Source organism: Lycorma delicatula, chromosome 2, assembly GCF_047948215.1.
Source record: "Lycorma delicatula isolate Av1 chromosome 2, ASM4794821v1, whole genome shotgun sequence".
Lineage (NCBI taxonomy): Eukaryota > Metazoa > Arthropoda > Insecta > Hemiptera > Fulgoridae > Lycorma > Lycorma delicatula.
In genome coordinates this window covers 174,199,144-174,213,843 of record NC_134456.1, presented here as the reverse complement: position 1 = coordinate 174,213,843, position 14,700 = coordinate 174,199,144, and the positions used below count along the sequence as shown (strand labels likewise).

General features: G+C 27.8%; 1 protein-coding gene across 1 annotated transcript in view; it reads left to right on the top strand.

Moving 5' to 3' along the window:
- The first annotated feature begins 4,104 nt into the window (after positions 1 to 4,104).
- Positions 4,105 to 14,700, top strand: part of LOC142319430 (ribosomal protein S6 kinase alpha-5-like) — a 257,701-nt gene continuing 247,105 nt past the window's right edge. Inside the window, exon 1 of the mRNA XM_075356704.1 lies at positions 4,105 to 4,685. Coding sequence (XP_075212819.1) covers positions 4,565 to 4,685 — 121 coding nt within the window. The 5' untranslated portion in view covers positions 4,105 to 4,564. The remainder of the gene's footprint in view (positions 4,686 to 14,700) is intronic.

The following is a 14,700-nucleotide window of genomic DNA, read 5'->3' as shown; positions in this document are numbered from 1 at the left end:
AGAAGGGGAATGATTTCACCTTGCATAAATGCTGATATATTAATTATAGAGCATAATAGAATAAAAAAAAGGTTCTTGCCCTAGTGTACGCGTCCACCCAATAATTTTCAATTTCCTAATACTGTTATGAAAATAATTGCATCACACTTCATATTACAAACGACTTGTACAGCCAGAAAACATTGATTTTAATAGATTTTTTTGAACAACTTTTTTTTAAATTTACGAAGTATTTAAAAGTTAAATAAAAGTATATATATGAAAAATATTTCTGTTTTAGTATGAAGTTTTAATATCACAAAATACAGTGATACGAAGGTATATTGCATTTTAAGTGCGTTGAACTGTATTTTATCCGTTTTCAGCTCCTTTAAACGTCCACTTTTTCACAATATTGATCGATTGTCAAATAAAACGATACTTGTATCTAATAGAAGAGGATATTAATAGTTTTCTCGTAAAATATTGACCGCTCACTGGATGAATGGCTTTATAACACTACATATTTTGCTGATGTGAATACTGATAGAGGGCGTTCCTATCTCTACTTAAGCTACTTAAAGCTGTACTTAATACAGCATTTACTGTAATGAAAATAGATTTATGTCATTCTGTCTCGTAATTAATTTTTTTTTTTAATTTAAATATTGCATTATTTTATTCATAGTAGTAATAAAAATTACGGTTTTTGAATAAAAAAATAAACTTTTTTTTTGTTTTAAATAAAAAAATAATTCTTATCGTGTTACACTTTACATAAAGAATTTAAATGATTTCATAAAACGAGTTTTCGTTTCCTGATATATAATAAATGATAACTTCTCGATTGGAGGTTCCAACAGGAACACAAATTAATCAGACCCTAAATAAGTCACTACACAAATAATAAAAATAAATATAAATACGCAGATAAAATATTTTGATAACAAATATTCCATAATATAATTCTTTAGGTAAAAATAACCATTTTACAATATTACGATACCATTACATAAAATAAAACAAAATTATATAAAAATATATATATATATATATATATACATTTATAAACCTATAAAGCAACTTGTCCTGGCTGACTGATTCATCAACGCCCAGAAAAAAACTACATTAGCTAAATTGATGAAAATTTATGTAGATGTTCTTCTTACAGTGCAAGTGGTGCACACTAAGAGATTTTTTTTTTAAATTTAGAGATTAAAGAATTAAATAACAGTAAAAGTAACAATGAAATCTACTATTTTTTAATTTCTCGGTAACAAGTGAAGATATTAACTTGAGTTTTTGTGTGTAATCTGCATTTGAATCTCTAAAAACTTATCTATTTTTTTTTAATTCCCTGTTTAAGGGTTAAATGAATTTTGATTTTTTTTTTTTAAACCTGGCTATTTTTATTTTTTCGGTAACGAATGAAGATATCAACTTGATTCTTAGTGTGTAATTTTCATGCAAATTTCTAAAAACTAATTTCTAGATTTATCGAAAATCGACCACAAAAGGGTTGATGAGAGGTAAAAAAAGTTAAACAATGATTGTAAACTTTCTCCATTTCCGACTTTACTAAACGAGTTATTCACTAAATTGGTGCTTGCAAATACCCTTCAGGTAATTATCTAAAAACCATTTTCGGATGTTTTTTAATTTAGATTTTTTAAAGGGTGTGACGGTATACGGCGCGGTAGCTACAAAAACAGACACTGCTACTATTACTGTATGTGCCACCCGACTGGTTTCTCCTGTCTCTGGTTGCTTATTCAAAAAACCTAATTAAACAAAATTGTCCGCGAAGACAAACGCAAGTAACCATATAACTTGTGCGAATCCGCGACGTGGATGATAGTATATATATATATATATATATATATATATATATATATATATATATATAAACAAGGGTAATTGAAAAATTAGAAAACTGAGGAGATAAATATTTAGGTAGTTAATATTAAATATTAGATCGTGGATACTGGTGATCTTTGGTGGTTGAGATTCAATTAACCATTCTCAGGAATGGTCGACCTGAGAGTGTACAAGAATTCATTCACACTCACACATGTCATTCTCATTCTTCCTTTTAAGTAATACCATACGGTAGTACCGGAGGCTAAACAGAAAACGAGAGAGGTATTTTAACACAATATACCAGTCGCAATTACAAAGTGAAAGGAAGTGAAGCAGTTATCAAAGTAGATTTACAGAAGCAGGAGAGTCTTTTTCCTAAAACGAATTTTGTCGATATGAAACATAGCTTTATAAATTAATAAAAGTTCTTTAAAATAATTGTATTGAGTTTAGTTCTCTATAGCAACGAAATATGGACTAAAGGAAAACAAGAAAACAAAGAAATAAAGTCGTTTCAAATGGGATGTTAACAAAAGACTGAAAATAATTTGGTGAGTCGTATATCTAGGCATCTAGGATTTGTGAATTTGGTTATAGAAGGAAATGCAATAGGTGAATGTCGGAAAATAGATGGTACAGATAAATGAAGATGGTAATTGGTAATAGATAAATGACGACTGAATAGTAATCATTTTATTTTTTTATGTAGCCCCAAATTAAGTATAATTAAATTCTCTTAATTTTTAAGTAGGATTTTTTTTTATCCTGATGACTAAATAATTCATCATACTTTATAGATTTACAAAAATAAAAAACAATTAACAACACTATCACAGGAATAGTCAGCCTGAAAAGAAAGTAAACTATTTTCGGATAAAAATATTGTACAGATTACCTTGATAGGTGTTTCGATTCCATGGATAAGATGAAATATAGATTTCTTGAAAAAATAGAGGAAAACTTTGATAAACTTAACCATAACACTTATTTAATAAAAGTTAAGGAATACAAAAAATGTGACTGTCGTTATTCTTAAAAGTTAGAATTATATAATGCTAATTATTATATTATGTGAAAATATTAAATAAACGAGTTCGGTATAGAACAGAATAACAATTTTGAAGGCCATTAATTGAAATATATTTGAGTACGGATTTAACTTAAACTTTATTGATTCGCAGAAAGTTCAGGTTGATCTAATTATTATTATTTAAAACAATCCAAGTATTACTTGGATTAAAAATTTAATTACTAACCAAAAGTAATAGTATTAAAACATCCACTGTAATGGCAATTTGATTTATTTAGCTTAAAATTCGTGATTGAAATCTTGTTAAGCTTTATATTTTAGGGAAACTTATTGTCGTAATTATTATTCAAACCCTTTTTTCTGAGCTTTGTTAATCGAGTTTGACGATTCATGGATACGCATCTCACAAACCTACAATCAGTTTTTTCCACTTTCCCTGGATGAGATTTGGAACTAAAAATATTAATATATTCTTAAACTATTATCCTGTAGTTGTATTTTTTCCAGGAATGAGTTTATAGAAACCGGTATATTTATTTAAATTTACCTACGTTCATTCTTAGCGTTAAAAAATAAGATGTACGGAAAATACCAAGGTTAAATATCAGAGTCGACGTAATGGTTAACTGTAGAAGTTTTGAAACATCATTATTATTTTGTTTTAATAACATTTATACGATACAGAAATTCAGTTAAATTATTTTATGTAGTACTCAGTTTTAATATTAATGGGTTTATAAATTTATTCTACTATAACTCTTATTCCTATAAAATTTACTCAAAAGTTTAATTAAATTTGTTAGTAAAATTGTATAATAAAATGTTACTGTTTTCGTTTTGAGATTAAAAGTTATTTTCCCTTTGAATAATTTACAGAAGATTTAAATAATAAAAAGGAATTAAATGCGATTTAGTAGAAGCATCAAGTTGTTCATGGAAATAATAATAATCGCTTAATAGATTAGCAGCAATAAGGAGAATTTGACATCACCTGCTGGAAACTTGCTGTTAAAGAACATTCTCAGCAGTAATAAAATCAATTACTTGTGACGTGTTGGTTTTATAGCGATAGAAGAATAAACCGCATGCGCAACTATTTACCGTCCTTGTCTTGCGCAAGCAAATAGTGTAGTGGAAACAGCTGATTCAAGTAGTGGGGGTAATCGAGGACGTATGGTAGGGGAGTACGTACAGCTGACGGCTTCTCTCTAGTCAGTCGCTTTCCGATATCTGTAGTGTGCGTTCCGTTATGCAGCATTCGTTTTATTTTGATTCCTTCTTGTTGTAAAACGTGCATTAGTTTTTATCGTTTATTGATTTGTTGTATTGGATTCTATATGCATTGTTTAAACGGTGTATTTTTTATTATAAAATTTATTTAAAGTGACTAGTGAAAACGCTGTGTAACGGACATAAACGGTAATCGTTTTGTTATTGTTGTTTACAACAGCGTAAACAGTTTTATAAATAAACTTTATAGTGTTGATATTTTTAAATTACATATTTGCTGAAAGCTGCGTAGTAGTTCAACGCGATCTCGACGACCTACATCTCTGTTATTTATCTATTTCAAAAGTTGTGGTCGGTTGTGAATCAGTTAACGTATCCCCGTTACGGTTGTTTACTGTAAGTGAGATTAGTGCCTTAACACTGGGATCGATGCTGTCATTGTAATACAAATTAGTATAATTAACTATGGGTGTACATAAAGACGCCGAACACGAAAGTGGATATTTCGAGGAAGAAGAGGACGAAGATGAAGATGTTAAAATGCAAAATAAAATTTGCCCTACCCAAAAGGGATTTAATGATACAGGTAAATTAATTATCAATTCTGTTTAGTATAGTAAAATATATTTAGATTAAAACTGATATTTTGTTTACCTACAATAATTTGTATTTAGAATTGCACATATTAGCGTATTAAATATATATTTTATACGTACGATTTTATTTCTTGGCCACGAGCAGCTCGTTAAATGAAACTGTTACTCTCAATTACTAATTATTTTATTTACCGTATTTATGTTTTATTACTATACTATCGTAAGCTATTTTATTGTGCATTGTGTGTCGTTTGTAAATCATTAAAAATTGCGATAACTAGTTTCTTTGTTGTTACTACAACAGCAATTGAAATTAAAGAATATTATTACTTCTTATTTTTACATTAACCTCAGTTGTATAATTAAAATAATTTTAATTTTTAATGAAATTTTTTAATTCACTGCACGTTATTAAAGGAACACCGGTCAAAGATTAACCGCTTGCTTTTTGTATTACTTGATATTTCATGAACGGTTTAATATAGTTTCATGTAATTTTACGGGGTAATTAATGAATTTTAATTAAAAAAATATATGAATTAGGTCTTGCATCTCAGTAAATATTATTTACATGAAAATTTTATTTGTACGTGTGTTTTGTTTTAACTTATAGGAAAGTCAAAATTTAAATTATAAATATATTATTCTTTTCATGACGTTCTTTCTACTAAAAATTTGATCATGATGAATTTTACTAAGATCTTTCTTTTAACTTATCGACTTAATATTATTCTTCTGAAAATGAGGGGTTATTAGAATTATAATATTTTTGTTAACATGCATTAGTGTTAACTTTCCGTTCAATATATATATATATATATATATATAGTTCAATTGATCAAAATGTAGTAGTAGTTTTTGATGTTTGTTTTTCCTACGATATTACTTACTTTAATACATTAAAAACAATCTCCGTACATTAAAAAACTTTAACAGAGGGTTGAATTTGTAATTATTCAAATTTATTATAAACTGATTTAATAAATTGTTTGTGCAACTTCTTTTTGACATTGTTTTTAATTGATAAAAAGTATAAATAAATTAATATGAAAGTCGAGAAATTAATCATTTTCAACTTTATCGCTAAGAAAAAACTTGTGTGGAATTTCCGGAAAAGTTTTGCAACACCGTTTGCGTCTTTTTACATCTTGCTCTGAATGAATACTTTTATTACATTGTAATACTTAAAGATATGCTACATATATTTTTTCAGTTATCTGTTATATTCGTTAATGTTTACTATTAAAATCTCGGACGTTATTTTATTTTTATAAAAATTGTTTTTAATATATAGAAATTAGCTTTTAATTTATTGTATGAATTATTCTGTAATTTTTCTTACGTAATGAAATAATATTAAATATTGATTTTTTAATGTTAAGATAAATCAGTTTGTTATTGATAATAGTTAATTAGCATTTGTTTTTTAAATTATTTTTGTAATGAATAAAATCTTATTTATTTAGAGTTAAAAAATATAGACTATGAATTAAAAATAAAGAGTTCGTTAAAGAAAAATAATTACTTGAAATATAAATTTAAAAATGTATTTATTTTAACTTCAGCTAAATATGATTTTATATTTTAACTGCTGTCGTTGATTTGTTGAGGAAGGTCGCCGAATGATTGCAAAGTTTTAAAAATCTATTCACATGTTTTCAACCAACCGAGTTTAAATTCAAGGCTGCACATGATACACTGTTAGTATAAACGTATTGTTTAAGAGGTAGTGGGAGTTGGGTTTTGTTTTATTGTCAGAAAACATATTTGTTTTTTTTTAACGTATTTATTTTTAAACCACGTAACCTAAACCTTAAGTATTCATATGAAATAAAATTATTATCAATAACATTTATTTAAAAACATATTTTTTTATCTCTATTTATAAAATTAAAAAAATCTGTTAGTATATTAAATGTAGTTTTTTTTAAATATTCTTTACATATTGGTATAGTTTCTATAATTTTTCCAATATTTCATTTTGTTGAGCAGATTGCTAATGTATAATTCAAGAATATTGATCCGTTTTATACGAGACATTTACAGTTAAAAATTTTAATTGTCCAGAATTTCAAGAATATGTTTTAAGAGATTCCGTTTTGTGAATAAGGTAACTGTCATTTTTTAACTTATTCCGTCAAAACTGGTGAAAAAACTTCGTATACGAGTATAAAATAGATTATTGTAAAATAACAATATTAACACAAAAAATAATTTTGCTATAGAGTTACCTGTAGATTCTCCATACCCTGATAAAAAATAGTTTTCTTTAATTTTTTTATTGTATTTCATCAACATCTTTGGAAAAATTAATTCCATTAGTATGTAGAGAAATCCCTTCAAACGTAAGTACTATATCAATGTAAAAGATTAACTGCATTTATTCATTCATGTAGGATCTGAAATATTTAATACTTATTTTAATTTTGATTTGTCTGAAATACCTTTTTTTCCCAAAAGACTTTTTATAGTTATGTAATACGTTTTGTTTTGTAACCTTCAACTAAGTTCTTGACCTTTCCTGATTAATAATAGTTTTTCTTTTGGCATTCCTTTTGATTTTTGTTTCTTAATCTCATTTTAATTATTTTTTCTTAATTTTTATCTATTATTTTTCTATCGATCCAGTTTGTTATGGCTGCATATACATTATTTATCTGTTATATGTTTATTACTATTATATTGGAAGAACAATGTATTGTTTTGATTATATCTTATCTAAATGTACAAAAGCCATTAACTTATTTATTCACTGTCATTAGGAAATCTTTGGTTCCTTGTCTAGCCAAAAAAGAGTCAACAAACTTCTTTCTTAAATACAGTATATGAGGGTATAATAAATTTTAAACAGTTATTAGGCGATGTTTTTAAACTCATACTTTCATATTTTATTGTTCGTTTATGCACTTTGTAATGTGTGTGAGCGCGCGTCCCTTTCGTAAAGTACACAAAAGAACGATTCATTACTATTGATCCTGTCATATTTACAAATAGACAAACATTTCATTTAGAATATAGAATCGGTCGTCCGAAAGTATATTGAACGAGTGATTTTTTAACCGATATTATTCTGTAGGAAAAAAATAATGAAAAGATTATACGCATATAATTATAAAAATTAATTAGCCTTTCTTTATCAGTATATATTTTTGAATTTAATTTTTTAAATACTATGTAATGTTTACAATATAAAATTAACTCATTTTAAAGTAAATTAAGATTTTTTATGAATAAAAAAATTAGAGTCTATAATTATTTTACAAAAAATCACTTCAGTATAACTTTGCAAATACTTCTATTATTTCGGTCGAGTGCGATGATCCTCTTTTGTTAGCGAAAAAATGTGTGAATATAAAACTTGAAATTAAATTTAAAAATATCTTTTTTGAATAGCGGTTCTTTCTTTGTATCTGAAATAGACTTTTCATTATAATTTACATGTTAGTAATGAATTTTAAGAATATATTTCAGGGAAGATAGCAAATAAGTTTGAAGTTCAGTAATTAGTTTAAAAGTAATTTTTTGAAATTATAAGCTTGGCTTTGTTCAAGATAAAACTCAAAATAAAGCAATTATTACTCCAAATAATAATTTATTATTTACTCCAATACATTTTGGTCGTGTTTCTCGTTTTACAACCTACGAATCGTTCGGGTCGCTTGGTGGTAATAACGGCTGATAAAAAAAAAAGTAAATTCGAATTAAATTTATATAAATACTGATTTCTTAAGATAGAAAACGGTAGTGAGGGGAAATACAGCAGAATTTTATTGTGAGCTATTAATGAATAATGTATTCTTTATTTAGTGTACTATTTTAGTAAGAATGACTTATTTTCATTTAGATTGTAAAGATGCGTACACATTTACGTCTACATCCTCTTCATTATACTGAGGATTAATGATACAATCCGTATCATTCGTAGTTTGATTAATATGAATGATACAGATTGGTAAAACTTATTCGTATCATTGTATTATGAAGAATATGCTGAGAGCAAGTGCCATAATTCGTTCAGTATTCAATAATTATAAAACCATTGACATATTAAACAGGCTATTTAGGACCTATTTGAACTACATTAGAAGAAATGTTTCTTATACTTAACATTTTCGTACGAGAGTATCCATTAGTCACATAAATAAAAACACTTAATGTTAGAAAACTTTCTGTAATTATCTAATTTATTTACTTTTATTGCAAATGAAATAATCTTTTTCTATTGAATTCAAGTTACATGTAAATTATTTAGTTTTTATTACAAATGAATTTCTTTTTGTTGTTGAATTCAAGTTACGTATATTCTCAAACATACTCAACCTTCCGAAATAAATTCCTGAATAAAAAATCAAGATAAATAATCGTTATATACTTAATAGAAATTCGCCTTGGGCTGAAAGAAGAATGGACGATTTGTAAATAATGTACATATATATATATATTCTGAACTTATTTTTAGCTACTGCCTGTCGTTTACTGGCCTCATATCTTACTCACATATAAGCTTGTGCGTAGGCTATCAGTTAAAAGCAATTATGGATAGTTACAAGGGCTTCCTAGTTTGACTAATAATAATCTATTCATTATTTTTCCCGTGGAAGTAAAGAAATGTTCTTAAATAACGAAAGTAATGCTATTCTGAAATAAATATGAACTAGTATACGTTTCCTTCTTTCTTCATTATTAATTTTCTGTTCTTTTTGTCCCTCTCACGTTTACTTCTCAAAGTATACCTGTTCTATTTCAACGATATTGGTCTTTTCTACACTTGTTGATAATTTGTAAAAAAAAAAAAAGACTAATTTAAGACGAAATTATATTTTATTATTTTCAGTTTATTTTTGTCAACTTGCTTGTGGTCTGTTAATATTTTTACCGTAAACTATAATGTGATATAGTAATTTCCATTATCCAGTAGTTAGTACCGTTATTTTGTCGACATTGAATAATTAAGAATATATGAAACGAATTTCTGTATTGAATTACGGTATTAACGAATTATTTTTATTTTACATACTATAAACATTCGCCTAGTTATGAAATATGAATTACAGCGTGCAAATAATGACAAACCTGATGGGGATTCGAATCTTAAACCCTCCAAATAAAAGGCAGAGACTCCGCCATGTGGATTTTTTTTACGACTGTTGGCCCTTAATTCGTTATGATAAATTGATTGCTAAAGAACAAGAAGAATCCAAAAACACCCCTATCAATAATACGTGGGAATTCTCAACATATTCAATAGTAGAGATTTCACTTTATCTCACGATGTCAAAAATTGGAGTGAAAATATCAAGGAATAGAGGATGGATGTTGGAAAGGATGATCAACCTCGGTGGAAGAGTAGCATGATGTGTCAAACAATCCCACTCAGAGGAGAGCTTAAGGAACCCTCCAGACAGCAGACGCCTATCCCAACCCCCTTCACAGGTGATGGGGACATTCTTACTTAAGATAGAAACAACATATTTCATATTAAAAACTTTGCTTAAATATACGCCGTAACTTAATTTTTTTTTCATTCCGAATTAAAAAAACCTGTCCAACAGGTCTAAGATTCTTGAAGAAATATTTTCGAGTATCCTTGGAATTTGTTGTATTAATTCTTTTTATAGAATATATCTTACTTCTTAGAGACAAATTGTTAGAGTTATATAATATGAACACATGTAATTCGGGTTTAATTTAGTATTTGTAATTTTAATCACATTTCCTGATTTGTCGGTTGGAAATAAGACCGACTGTTATACTGTAGCTTGGTTTTTAATCTATTTTAAAGCCGTGTAGACTATAATAAATAAATATAAAATCGTATTTACTTCCATCCAAAAGTTTGAGACTATAATTATTATTAAAATTAGAATTGTATTAGTTATTGTGGTAAAATTTATTGTTTTGAATTTTAATAAGACTTTTCAAAGAAAATGATGTTTTACTTTTTTAATTAAATTAATAATGAAATTTGTTTAGTAATTTAATTACGAATATCAATTCTTAATTAGAGAATTAATATTCTGCAAGTTTCTTTTAGCTGATTGAAGGACATTCCGCATGGTACATATTAGACCACTACAACGTAAACACGAAGTCTAAGCAAGAGTACTTCAGTCTCAGGTACCTGGTCGATTTCCAGGAATGAAGTTGTATTGTATAGCTTTAGAGCCGTAATTAACTGTAACATGTGCCTTAGTAGTATTTTTTCCTTAAAGATAAATATACGAAATATATAATAAATTAAAATAACTGTATAGTTCAGCTGAAAAAGTTCTTAATTTATTTCAGTCTTCCTGTCTGTTATGTTTTAATTCATATTATTCTTTCAGTTTGTATTTAATAGAATACTTATCATAATTAGTTTTTAATCTTTTTAAACAGAATACTAAAATAAAGATAAGTTAATAAATAAATTACTTTTATCTATAAATAAATTCATAACAGACAAAAATAATGTCTAAACGCGTTAAAAATAAGTAATAATTGTATTCGTGACGGTCAAATGAAGTTTTTAATTCCCATGTTATGCATTATGTTATCGTTGATGTTTCATTGCTGTTAATATGTTGGGGATGTTTACCGAACAGTTGACAGTATTGTGAGATTTTAATTTTGGTTAAGTTTGTTCTCTAATAGTATAATGATAATAATTATAATATCAATGATGGAAGTTAAATAAATCAACTTCATTAAGATTCAATATATTAATATAATTGTTAATTTTAAAAACAAGTGTTATCTTAAATGTTTGGTTGCTAAGCAGCTGAATTTTTTAAGTCGTTAGTAGATTCACCATTCTAATTCCCGAGAATTCTATCGAGTTATCGTTAGGTTTTCTCATAATTGTACCGTTTGTCTTAAAATTTTTTAAGAAAACTTATTTAAAAAAAATATTTTATAAAACCTCTCTATTTGAAAATTTACGCCTCACTTTGCCTAATAAGCATATGGAAGGTTTGTTATTCTTTAGAATGGTTTTAAAAAATTTCAGTGTTCAACTTATATTTCTTGTCAATTCGCCTACTAAAGTTTGATTATGGTACATAACACGCAGTAATAATTTCGTTGTCAGCCTTCAAACTTATACGATATTAGATATATCTTACACCGATTAGTAATATCTTATACCGATATTACATAACTGAAAGTTACGAAATAATTTTGAATGAAAATAAATTATTGTGTAGGTTTGATCGGGTTCTTTGTTTTAACAGCCAACTAAATCGTTCCTCAAGCCATATTATTTTCAGGTAACTTAACAAATGCTTCGTTTGTAATTTATCTGCCCGAAGGCTAATGGAAAATCCCTACAACAATGTTATAAATATGTATATTTAATATAGGTCAATGTTTCTAATCCTGTTTAAGGAACATACTAGGGCAAGACTAATTTGTTCTTTTCTACTATTAATGGCAGAACACTTTATGCAAGAACAGTTGTTGCATAAAGACATGTAACTCTTATCTGTCTGCTGTAGTCTGTTTATGCTACTTCCTTCATCATGTTAATTTAAGGACTAATTAATACCAGTTTCTTAAGCGATTCCTAAATTACTGGAAAACCCGTTGGTCGATGACAGGCATAGTATTGGTCAAAGACAGTATAGTTACTGAACCTTCGGTACTTTGAAAAGCACCTCAAATCTGTCTTATTAAATATCACATTCAGTATTTGTTTTGTCCCCAAGTCTCCATTTCGCCCTTTATCGCCAATAGAAATTCTTAATAATTCGGGTGCCTCTGCTGTAACAATTTATTTTCTATAGCACTTCTACAAAATTACCATGTTTTACGTATCGAATACTTTCTAGTAATCAATAAAACATACGAAGACATCTTTTTGTTCCGTCAGATATCTTTGAAGTAGTTTCTTCAAGACAGTGCGTCACGTGTTGCCAGACATTTCTAAAACAAACTGAGTATAGACAAGACCTTCACATTTTCTCTTAATCCTGCCATGGATGACACGAAGGAAGACCTTCAATGTATGACTCATTATATTGATCACAGGGTACGGTAATTTAAAACAGTACGATAACGAAAACCGGCTCCAGTCAATTCTCTGGGACGATTCCTGTTGATTATATCGAGTTGAAAAGGTTTACCAATAACTGTATATTTTTGTCTTTAATCACTTTGATAAGATTCATGGGTATGCTGTCCGGCCTAGTCGGTTCCAGGATACGCACAGACCGCTTTCGACACTATTTCTGAAGAGTCAATTAACTCGAACATAGTCGATTTGTTTCTTATCGTGCTCAGGACTCGCCAGACGCCTTCCAAGCATATAAGCGTCTCATAAGTAAATTATATCAAGTATTTGTAACAACTAATTTCTGTCCTTGGAAAAACTAAAAAGTCTATTTCCCTCACCTAACTCAAACTGATCAACGAGGTCTGATCTTTTCCCTCGACCAAGATCGAATCACCTACATAATGGGTGATTAAAATCACCCATTATGTAGTTGTTTACTTTTTCTTTAAGATTTCAACTTGTTCATTATTTTATTGTAAAAAAATCTTAACTTCACAATTCATATTTGTAATCCTACCGTTGGAGAGTATCCTTGAATAAAGTTGACATTAAATGGACAACCACTGAATTCATGATATTTTAACAACCGAGCAGTTCCCTGCTCGGTGGTACTCAAAGCATTTCCTCCCGTAGATCCGAGTGAGGGAATTGAATCTCTGGAACATTTTACTTTTAAATCCGTCATACTGGTATTCCTGGAGAATATCATTACGATCGTTATTGTGGTGGTATCATTGCCTTCCACATTCCAATGAAGTTGATCAGTAAGTGATTTTTCTGCCTTTTGTGGTAATTTCTTATTCCAAGGACAATAGAGTGCCTTATCCTCCACCTGATCATCTACTCTCAAGTGGCTGTTGGTACTTGGTGGTTGGGATCTCCTTATTTCGGGAGATATTTGTACCCTGCAATCCTTAGCCTCTTACATGTATTCTACTTACATAGTGAACACTTATTCATGCTACCTCTCTACCACATGGAGGTGATTGTCAGAATTTTCCTTTCATTGAAACTAAGATCTTAAGGCATTTTCTAGTTCCTCAAGTTCTTTAGAGAAGAATCTGTTTTTACATAAGTAGATCCAATAAACGTCTAAAACTTCGACGTTATTTCTAATTGTTTTATTTCAGTTAAATTTAATGGCCGCTGACGTTAAATTTTATGATAATAATTTCATGCAATTAGTAATTAGCTATTTTTTTAGAAATTTATTTACTACTTTTCCCCCGTGTTGAATATATATCAATCATTTTTTTAAGTGTATTATTTCTATTCTTTTCTGAGTTAGACATAAATTAATTAGTGTAAAATGATTAATTAGTAATGCTTAAATAGTTTTATTTAATTGCAGAATGTAAAACGAAATACATTATAATCATATAAAATGAAAGTGATTTTTGAGTTTGATGTTTTTTTAAGTCACTACATCATAAGAATACTCTGACGCAGTTGAAGATATTGAACGTCACAGAATGACGGAGCAACGAATTCTTTTGAATTAAGGTCAGACACTGATTTCTGGCCTTCAGGAATAAAAACCAATGTATTATTCTTATTAAAAAACAAACGTATCAAATTATTATATACTCTTACACATATATCCATCCTTAGATATTCTTGAAAAAGAAAAAGGAGTTGCGTGTATACTCATATATATTTATTGATAAAAACTTATTTTTTCGTAATTACAAGATAAGTATCAGGATTCTCCCAGAAAATATCAAATAAAGCAAATTAAAATCAGTAATATTAAAAAAAATCAAAGTTGTTTTAACTTTTTATTTTAACTGTAGAACCAACTATTTCTAGTTCACAATATAGCAACAAATTCCAAATTAGCAACCAGTAAATTTTAAAATAAAAATTAACAAGTAGTTAATTTTTGTAAGGCGTGTTTTAAGTCCTGTTTTATCGATTTTTTACAATTTCATTTATTATTTTTTTAGTGTTATTCATAATTAGCTGTAAATAAT